The following is a 10,906-nucleotide window of genomic DNA, read 5'->3' as shown; positions in this document are numbered from 1 at the left end:
ACGCAATTCAGAAGCCTGATGGTTAAAGGTTGTAACTGTTCCTGAACCTGGTGGTGTGGAACCTAAGGCTCCTATACCTCCTTCCCAATGGCAGCAGCGAGAAGAAAGCATGGCCTTGATGCTGGGCGTCTTTGATAATGGATGCTGCCTTCTTGTGGCAGTAGTCCTTGTAGGTGTACTCAATGGTAGGGGGCTTTGCCTGTGATGAACTGGGCTGAACTCGCTTGTTTCTGCAAGATTGGGGGGGGGTGCGCTATTTGGAAGAGGAGTGATGTAGGATAGGAGAAATTAGGTGGGATTACAGGAAAACTTTAGTGGAGCAACTAGCAATCAGTAAAACAGCCAGTCAATTTTCTAGTTAGTCAGTTCCTGAAAGTCAACGGTTATTGTTTATTTATTTTATGGTAGAATAGCCATTTACATTGCAGCATTAGAACACAACAGGTTGGGTTTCAGATATGTTGCCAGTACTAGATACTCACCAGGTGCTACACCACAAACATTCTGGTAGGAACATGGTGCCAGTGATGCAACCATTCCAGATTTATAATGATCTACCAAGAGTCTGGACTGAAACACATTGAAAATGAACCAGAATACCTGATATTTAGCTTTCATTTAGAAATTCAAAAGATCACCAATAATTATTTGGCATTGACATCCAATACTTTTATTTCTAAAAGTTTTCAATTGCTTTTCAAATTTCCTTTTGTATCAAAACATTTTAAAATTCACACATAACAATATCTGAATCTCTGAAGAAATTTATGGAGGCTGGGTGGTAACAGGCACACCAAATTGCTTCCACCTGTCATCTCGAATAGCATAGTTAAAAACAGAAACACATTAACGTCCCTAACAACACGTCACAACAGGCTGATGCAAGTGTTTATGAAGACCACTTTGAATTAAATCACACACAAATTAAATACACTGCAGAACAAAACATGGGGTGGAAATTTAAAATCAGAATAAAACAGATGTTACATGGACATAAACAACCACTTACAAATTCCAGAGGAGCTGTAGGAAACTATTCCAAAATATGTACCCACTCAAACAGGAATATTGGATAATTTAGCCGCACAGAGCAGTGATTGTTTCTCTTTCAAAACCATTTTGTTAATGAAAACATGAAGACAATTATCAGAATAGGGCTTACCTCACCTTTCAGGTGACTGAAGCTGACACCTCTCTAATAAGCAAATATCTGCAATTTCCAAGGATGCAAAAAAAAAAGAACCTGGATCTTAATACTTCTCCAATTTCAACACAAAGATGCACACTTAACAGTATTAATGTGTATGGAGCTGTAATCAAATCGAGAACGGGCCAAGTTTTTTTCTTTCTGGAGCTGACTGTAGATCTGACCAGTGAGCAACAGGAGTCAACTGCTGTTGAAACTGATGCGCTGTGAAATCAGTTGTATATAGTTTGTTTTAAAAACCTTGTTAAAACGAGGAAGAAAATTCTCTTGGTGTTCACCTATCTTAACAAAAATATTACCAGATAAAACCTTGCAAAGGAACTAATGAAAAGTGTGTCCACTGTAGATCAACTACATCCCAAAACATCCCCTCAGAAATATTTTGTACATTCTATCTCCAGGTTAGAAACAATGGTCATTTCACTTTAATTAAGCAGCCCCTTTCGCCTATTCCTTATCTCTACCCCACAGCATTCTTTAACCAGCCTGAGTTTTAAATGAGTGTCTTGTTGTGCTCTCTTTCAGAAGGTTTTGTGACTGGATGTATGTATATATATTTTGTCACCAGCAAAACACCATGACCACATGAAGCAGTCTGGATGGACTAGTGATTTTTTATGGCCCGTTATTACCATATGCTTGGAACAATGGGACCTCGTTTTTCATAATTTTCCAATTACAAATAATTTCAGCCAGAAAGCAAAATCCTTTTAGTATTCATGGCTCCTCATCCGCATTATCACTTCCATCAATGCTGCTGTCTGTTGATAAGGTCTCCTCATTCTGGTTTTCTTCTGCCTCCTCAGGAGTGATCACACCTTGCTGATTACTGCTCTCTGATGGTGGTGAACAGTCTGCTGACAGAGCCGTGGAGTCCTTCAAGGGTGCCGAACTGGCCACTAAAGGAGCTCCAGAGTCCTGTCCAGGTGCTGAAGAGTCTACTGACGGAGCCTCGGCATCTCCTGAAGTTGTCCTATCCTCCTGTGGAGCAGACGATCCAACAGGAGCCTGCGCTGTCCTCTGGTCATCAGACTTAACTGCAGATGGGTTGTCTTCCAAAAATGTCTCCCAGGTTTTAAGTCGATACTCTCTTTCCTTCACAGTCTCTTCAATCTAGAATTTAAAGCAATATTTATCAAACTTTTGCTGACTGGTTAAATATGACAGTCCCACACTTATTCAGATGGATCTTCCACTGTGGAGATCCACAGAGAAGTGCCAGCTTGTTGAACACTTAACTGACTGAAAATATTTATTTATTGAGAAATGGTGGGGTATAGGCCCGTTCAGCCCTACAAGCTGCACCACCCAGCAACCCCCGACTTAACCCTAGCCTAATCACAGGAGAAATGACAATGACCAACTAACCCACCAACCGGTACGTCTTTGGGCTGTGGGAGGAAATCAGAGCACCTGGAGGAAACCCAGACAGACAGTGGCAGGAATTGAACCCAGGTCACTGGTACTGTAAAGCATTGTGCTAACCGCTACGCTACCACACTGCCATTGTAATCAAGGGTCACAAGTGAAGGGTCGCTGTCTTCTGCTCCAGTTAACGGCCTTAGCTCTCAGGCTGGGAAAATTAACAAAGTTAACATAGAACATATAACAGTACAGAACAGGAAGAGGCCACTCAGCCTGCAATGTGTGCCGAACCAGCTAAAAAGCAAATCAAAACCACCCAAGCATTAATCCGGCCTACCTACACCATGTTCATATCCCTCCATCTTCCTTATTTCCATGTCCTTATCCAAACATCTCTTAAAAGCCTCCAATGTATTTGCCTCTACCACCATCCCAGGCAGCGCATTCCAGGCAGTTTAAGCAACTGATTCCACAATACAATCACTATCTGGTTGATAGTACCCCAGAACACAAGCTAACTTGCCCTGCATAAACTATATAAAACATGCTCATTTCAAAGCACTATGTCCAGTGGCTTTATGATGCTGTTACAAAACAGTTAAGGATCAACTGTATTCACCATGTACATTTACAGGTATTTGGAATTTTTTGCTGTGACATGCAACAAAATTAACAAGGCTTGACAATCATAAGAATTATATCAAAAGAAAACTTAAAAGTACAGATATGTAATAAAATGTGCATAAATACCAGCATGTATTTACAATAAGTGTTCTGAAGTGCAGTGCAGCAGTGACAAGAGAGGGTAAAGGTGGCTAACTAGAATGGCTGATCAGATTTCTCCGGCTATCCATCCCACAGGATGATGATGGTTCCTTTCAGTCAGTTAGTGGGCAGCGTGTGCGTGAATGGATTTTAGGTGAGTAGGGGGTTGCACAGGTCCAGACCCACCCTCTCGACATCCCCTCCCGGATCCAGCGGCATGGTGGGGTCGGAGACAGCTGGGGGAAGTTCTGTTGCAGTGAATGGCCAGACCAAGCTTCGGTGCAAGGGATGCCCTTTCCGTGCTTCACGGCACATGTTTGCTAGATGGCCGTTGACCCTACGAGAGGGTACATCCGCCCTTTGACAGGTCTTGTTCTTCACCCTGCAGGGTGTCTAGCCACCCTCATCACCAGGCAGGCCTGGTGGGGGAGCCGGTTTAGTCGCCGGCCACCCAACCATGCGACAGGTAGCACTGGGTTACATGGTACCAGAGCACTCAGACAAGTGATCAGATTTACCGCTTGCAGGTTGAAACTCTTCCTTGTAATAATAATACAAGACACAGGGTTTATGATAAAACAAACAGCTGGAGGAACTCAGCAGGTCAAGCAGCCCTGGTGCAGGCAGAGTGGTGGTTGATGACTCCTCTGCCTAAACCAAGCTACGAGCCCATGGTATTACAGGAAAGATTCTAGCATGGATAAAATAGTAGCTGACTGGCAGGAGGCAAAGAGTGGGAATGAAGGGAGCCTTCTCTGACTGGCTGCCAGTGATAGTGGGGTTCCACAGGGGTCTGTGTTGGGACTAATTCTTTTTATGTTATATGTCAATGATTTGGACGATGGAATTAATGGCCTTGTTGCAAAGTTTGCAGACGATATGAAGATAGGTGGAGGGTCAGGAAGTAGAGAGGCTACAACTGGAGTCAGACAGATTAGGAGAATGGGCAAAGAAATGGCAGATAGAAAGTGTTGGGAAGTGTATGGTCATGCACTTTGGTAGAAATGAAAATCTTGCCTACTTTCTACGTGGAGAAAAAATACAAAAAAATGGGGTGCAGAGGGACTTGGGAGTCCTGATGCAGGATTCTCTAAAGATTAATTTGCAGGTTTGAGTGGCAAGTACGATGTTAGCATTCATTTCATTTCAAGAGACCAGAATATGAAAACAAGGATATAATGTTGAGACTTTATAAAGCACTGGTGAGGCCTCACTGGAGTACCCAGACCAGGTTTGGGCCACTTATCTTAGAAAGCATGGACTGAAACTGGACAGGGTTCAAAGGAGGTTCACATAAATGATTCCAGGATAGAATGGTTTATCATATGAAGAGCGTTTGATGGCTCTGGGCCTATCTTCACTACAGTTCAGAAGAATAAAGGTTGACCTCTGAAATCCATCATATGTCAAAAGACCTTGATAGAGTGGATGTGGAAAGGATGCCTCCTATGGTGGAAGAGTCTGAGACCAGATGACATAGCCTCACAATACAGGGGTGCCTTTTTAGAACAGAGATGAGGAGGAATTTCTTTAGCCAGAGAGAGGTGAATCTGTGGCATTCTTTGCAACAAGCAGCTGTGGAGACCAAGTCTTTATGTATATTTAAGGCAAAGATTGATATATTCTTGACTGGTCAGGGCACGAAGGGATATGGGGAGAAGGCAGGAGATTGGAGCAGAGAGGAAATTTGGATCAGACATAATAAAGTGGTGGAGCGAATGCTATGGGACAAATGGCCTAATCCTGTTCTTGTATGGTCTCATGATTCAGGCAGAGACTCGATATTGGGACGAAGTGTAAGGGGAAAATTGAGGGTATAAAGAGGTGAGGGGCAGGGGAGAGGTGGGTCTGGCAGGCCACAGAAGCCAGGTGAGGAGGATAGGCAGATAAAGCCACGGCAGAGGGGTGGTAGAGGAAGAGGCCAGAAGGTGACAAGCAGAAATAACAAAGAGCAGCAGATTCCAGAATCTGATAAGAAAGAAAGGTAATAAATTAGCAAGGAATGAAATGGGGAAGGATGATGGATGCACAGAACCAATGGGGGGAGGAGAAGAAAGTGTTACTGGGACTGGGGCCTGAGCGCATTGTTAAGAGGGGAAGCAGGGACTGGTGGAAAAACCTGGCTCAATCCAGAGGGTGAAAGGAGCAGCGGGGGAGTGGCTCACCAGAAACTGGAGAATTCAATGCTCATGCCACTGGGTGTAATTAACCGGCCGAATATGAGGTGCTGCTCCTCCAGTTTCAGCTCGTCTCTTCCGCTGCGCCACGGCGCCAAGGACAGGCAGACCAGTGTGGGTAAGGGTGTGATGGTTGGGGGCGGGGGAAGGGGCGCAGATGTTCAAATGGTTTGGAAACAGGAGCTCATGATGGCCTTGTCAATACAGGAAGCCACAGCGAGAGCTCAGAGTGCAAAAGGTAAGGGTGGAGGGGGTGCAAGTCAATCTCCACCTCACTCGGAATGTCTGTTTAGGTTAATGGATGATGGCGAGGGAGGTGGTGCTGGAGCAGGTGATACACCTGACTGTTACAGAGAAAAGCAGCAGGCAGCAGGGAGGGATGAGCAACTTCAGGAGTAAGATCCATAATTCCTTGAAAGTGGTGTTACAGGTAGCTAGGATCATAAAGAGAGCATTTGGCACATTGACCTCCATAAATCAAAGTACTGAGTACAGGAGTTGAGGATATTATATTGAACTTGTACAAGACACTGGAGACACTAAACTTGGAATACTGTCTGCAGTTCTGGTCACCCAACTACAGGAAAAATATCAATAAGATTGAAAGAGACCAGAGAAAATCTACAAGGATGTTGCCGGGATGAGGACCTGAATTATAGGGAAAGATTGAATAGAGTTCATACTTTATTCTCTGAAGCATAGGAGAATAATGGGAGATTTGAAAGAGGGATACAAAATGAGGGTTATAGATAGGTAAATTCAAGCAGGCCTTTTCCATTGAGGTTGGGCTGGTAGAGGTCATGGGTTAAAGGTGAAAGGTGAAATATTTAAGGGGAACATTAGGGGAAACTTCCTCGCTCAGAGGGTGTTGCGAGTTTGGAACAAGTTGTCAGTGGAAATGGTGGATGCAGGTTCAACTGCAACATTTAAGAAAAATATGGACAAGTACATGGATGGGAGGGGTGTGGAGGGCTATGGTCCAGGTGCAAATTCATGGCACTGGGCGCAATAATGGTTCAGCACAAACTAGATGGGGCAAAGGGTCTGCTTCTGAGCTGTAGTGCTTGTTGACTATGACTCATGAAGAGAGTGGTCCCTGCGAAGAGCAGGGAGTGGTGACTGGTGAAACTGGCAGAAGTGACAAAGAGAGAGATGCTGGATGCAAAGGCCAGCAGGGTAAAAAGGAAAGGACCAGGACACCATGTTCTCTTGAACACCTGTCCCATGGGAAAGGTGAAGAGAGCTTCTAATCTCAAGACTGGGCAGAGATGTTTGTAATGGAGTGGGCTGGGGGGAGCAACATTCTGAATGCTGCACAGCTCTGCCCACAAGAAGCTCTCTAATCCTGACCTTTACCAGATCATGTAGACTAACAGCAACTCAACAGCAAACTATGAGAGGGGAGGGGGACTGCGAGGATGCATGAAGAGGTACAGCTCAGACTACAGGCCAGCAAGTTCAAGCAGTCCTGGAAAACGAGCTCATCTTGTACAGCAGAATGTAACACAATTTAATTCAGTCTCCATGACGAGTCTTGGCCCAAAATGCCGACTGTTTATTCCCTCCATGGGTGTTGGCTGGCTTGCTACGTTCCTCCAGCATTTGTGTGTGTTGCTCAAAACTTCCATCATCTACAGAATCTTGGTTTTAACCTTTGTAATTGCTCAATCAAAAAGATTATGGGAAATGTGTGAATGGAAAAGTCAGCCTGACGCGTCTGAACTCACCGAGTTAAGCAACTAGCTGAGCTGCCCCCAATTTTTTTTTTAAACCCACCATTATACGAAGATGATAAAGTACATGTGTAACGTCACTTTGTCCTGTACTTCCTTTCATACCTGGTAATCAGTGACGCCATCCCACGTCTCAGCAGTTATCTGGCGCCCACCAAACCACCTTCCGTTAAGGACCAGTTTACACTCATCAGCTTGTTCTGGCTCTTTAAATGCCACGGAGGCCACTCCATCGGGGTGTCTCTGAAAGTACAGGCCCAGGGTTAAAACTCTGTTGCACTTCCATTAAACTACACAAGTAATTCTTACCGTTGAACAGCAAGAATACTCACATCAAATAGAAGCACTTTCTTGACCTGGCCAAATTTTTCACATTCCAGTCGAAGGTCATCCCGGATCTCATTCAAAATCATTGGATCAACCTATAAAAAGTTTAAGTATTAAATATGTTTAGCATTTTATGCCAGGTAGGCAGTGCTTTTATATGGAACATGAAACATCTTGGAATAGAGCTGGACACTTCTCCCATCCCATCCCCGTGCAAATATCACAGCACAGTTAGACAACCTGATGAGAGCTCTGTCGACTGGCCACCTGGAGTTTCTGGCTACCAGCCATTTTGATTTCCTCCCCATTCTTAAACAGACCTGTCTGCCCTGGACCTCCTCTATTGTCAAGGAGAGGCTAAATGTAAACTTGAGGAACAGAACCACATACCCCACTTGGGTGGCCTGCAACTCAACAACATGAACACTGAATCCACCATCAGGCTTCTGAACCAGCATAGATAACTTCACTCTCTTCAACTCTGAACCAACTCCACAACTTACAGACTGAGGGTCACTTTACAATTATGTTCTCAGTATTATACTTTTATTTACATAATTCGTCTTCTTTTGCACATCGGTTGTTTGTCAGTCTCTGTTATGTAGTTTTTCATAAATTCTATTGTATTTCTTTACTTTCCTATAAATGTCTGCGAGAAAATGAATTTCAAGGCAGTATATGTGACATAACTATTTTGATAATAAGTTTACTTTGACTTCAAGTAACCCATTACTTCCCTCGTCACTACCCCGTGTCTCTTTTCTCTCTCCACCTGAATTGCTCATTTCCTTATACATACACCCGACCAGCCCCTGATCACCTCCTTTACTTTCTCTCCCTCCACTCAGTCCATCTGCCTGTCACCCACACACCAGTTCCCCTTGGCACCTCATCGCCCTTTATCTGGTTCTATGCTGTACTTTCCTCTTCTATCAGAGCCCACCATCTGCACTTTTGCTGTCTCCACCTATCGCATTGCAGCCTCTGTCACTAGTTCCACTCCTTGCTCCTCCATTTGCCTGTCACATCCCTCCCTAACTTTAACAAGAACTTGAGACAGGGTGCGAGAAATATTTACTGGAATAATTCTGGGATGAGGGATTAGTAACGTGAGCAGAGTTGAAGATCCAGGGTTGTGCTCCTTGAGTCAGAGTTGGTTGAATGGAAATACAAGTGTTCAAAACAAATAATCACAGGAAGTGTTTGAGAGGAAAAAAAACTTTCTTCGGGTCAAAAACAAATGGGAATTAAAAAGTAACCTGCATGTGCATCGGCACTGCCGATTCTTGCTTTTTTTTTTGCCAGTGGGGGGAGGGGGATTGCTACTCACTGCCGCTTACACGCAGAGGGGGGAAGCTGGGGGGGGGAGACTCTGGGGTTCTAACACTTAACTGTCATTCATTCTTTGAGGCACTCCTCTGTTTTCGTGCATGGATACAAAGAAAAAGCATTTCAGGATGTATATTGCATACATTTTTCTGATATTAAATTGTACCTTTGAACTCCAACCCACCTCAAAATCCTTTGGATGAAACATGTGCTTAAGAATCACAACTCTTTCATAACGTAATCGAGATTCACCAGATTTCTTCTCTGGTCTCCAATCCAGCTGCCTTACAAAAATAAGTTAAAAAATAATAGTTTTGTAAATGAAGTTTTAACTTAATTTGAAAACTCACAACAGTTCTATATCCATAGGCAGGTCAAGACAATGAATAAGCTACTGTATCTCCCAAGGTTCAGCCCATTGCAAACTAAAGGGTAATGATCTCTAAGAACAGGAGCATTTTATTTATTTCTTCACTGTTAAGAGTGAAGAGTCATTAACCTTTTCAGATCTCAAGTAAAAATCTGAAATAGAAAATGCTGGAGGTATTCAGAATATCAGGCAACATCTGTGGAAAGGGAATCAAATAACATTTTGGGTGGAACTGATGAGGTCTCAAACCTAAAAAGTTAACCCTCTTTCCCCTTCCGTAGATGTTGTCTGTCCTGTTGAGTGCTTACCACATTTTCTGTTTTTAACTGCATGAAACAGCATTTGGTGAAGTTAGTCAGAAGACTATTGGTGGAATTGGCAACATGCAATTACAATTCTACTTCAAACTAATCCAAGTTAGTTATTGAATATATGTTAGGATAATGTTCCACTTAGCCATAAAATAGCATCAGATGGTGCTTCTCCTGAAGCCTAGGTGTTTACTGTAGTTCTGTAAATCCCTCTGCAAGCAGCTCCTTGATTCCCGATTAACCGTAAGGACAGGCAGCAACACTTCCGCCACGATTGTCTCAACATTGGTGTCCCTCAAATCTGAGTCCTCAGCTCCCTGCTCTACTCCCTATACACTCACAATGGTCTGGCTGAAGTCCACTCCATCTGAAAGTTTGCAGATACCCAGTTCAGTGGGTTGGAGCTCAAATACTTACAAGGCAGAGTACAGGAAAAAGATAGAGAGCTTTGTGGTGTCAGGAGAATAGCCTTTTCTTCAACATCAGCAAAAGAAAAGAGATGGTCATTTGCTTCAAAAAGTGATAAAGATGAAATCTTGACCTCACAATCTACCTTGTCATAGCTCTTGTACATTATTGTCTACCTGCTAGTTTTTTTGTAACTGTAACACCTTATTCTGCATTCTATTATTATTGCTTTTCCCTCAGTACTACAGTGATGTACTTGTGTCTTGAAATCATCTGTACGGATGGCATGCAAAACAAAGTTTTTCAATGCATCTCAGTACATGAAAATAATAATAAGCCAATTACATGAAATTAAGGATCAACAGAACTTAATTTTAGGATACTTTTTTTGCAGGAGCAATTTCTTCTTATAATCTCTGCTTTTTTTCTTCTTTTTGCTGGCATCGAATTCCCCTTTCATTTCAAACTTGGCAACTTCTACATGCAGCTTATATCCCCTCACTTCAGTTTCATCCAGAAATTTGACTGCAAGGTCGATGGATTCTTTCTGGAACACAAACAGAAAATCACTTTTATAATGAAAGGGTAGGTAGGACACAAGATACAAGAAAATAGGAGCAAGAATGGGCTACCTGGCTCTGCAAGGCAGCCCTGCCTATCAATATGATCCTGGCTGATTGATTTTAGTCTCAACTCTTCTGTGCCGGATCCTCACGACCTGCCAATTCCTCCAAATATTATCTCCACTTCCATCACATCCCGGGGCAGAGATTTCCTGAGATTAACTACCTTATGATAAAAGATTATGGTTTGAAACAGACCACTGTTTTAAACGACAGTATTAAATGCAGCAATGCTCCTTGTCTGCGACGCTCCCACCAAGGTTATATGCTTGAATATGGAAATCTTTAACA

At 43.2% G+C, this 10,906-nt stretch overlaps 1 protein-coding gene across 1 annotated transcript in view; it reads right to left on the bottom strand.

The window, feature by feature from the left end:
* Positions 1–354: 354 nt before the first annotated feature.
* The window catches only part of htatsf1 (HIV-1 Tat specific factor 1), a 33,052-nt gene continuing 22,500 nt past the window's right edge, over positions 355–10,906 (bottom strand). Inside the window, exons 5-9 of the mRNA XM_063059705.1 lie at positions 10,376–10,539; positions 9,088–9,187; positions 7,580–7,669; positions 7,353–7,490; positions 355–2,320 (exon numbers count right to left, since the gene is read on the bottom strand). Coding sequence (XP_062915775.1) covers positions 1,925–2,320; positions 7,353–7,490; positions 7,580–7,669; positions 9,088–9,187; positions 10,376–10,539 — 888 coding nt within the window. The 3' untranslated portion in view covers positions 355–1,924. The remainder of the gene's footprint in view (positions 2,321–7,352; positions 7,491–7,579; positions 7,670–9,087; positions 9,188–10,375; positions 10,540–10,906) is intronic.

Source organism: Mobula hypostoma, chromosome 9 (genome assembly GCF_963921235.1).
Source record: "Mobula hypostoma chromosome 9, sMobHyp1.1, whole genome shotgun sequence".
Lineage (NCBI taxonomy): Eukaryota > Metazoa > Chordata > Chondrichthyes > Myliobatiformes > Myliobatidae > Mobula > Mobula hypostoma.
This window is presented reverse-complemented; position numbering and strand designations above follow the sequence as displayed.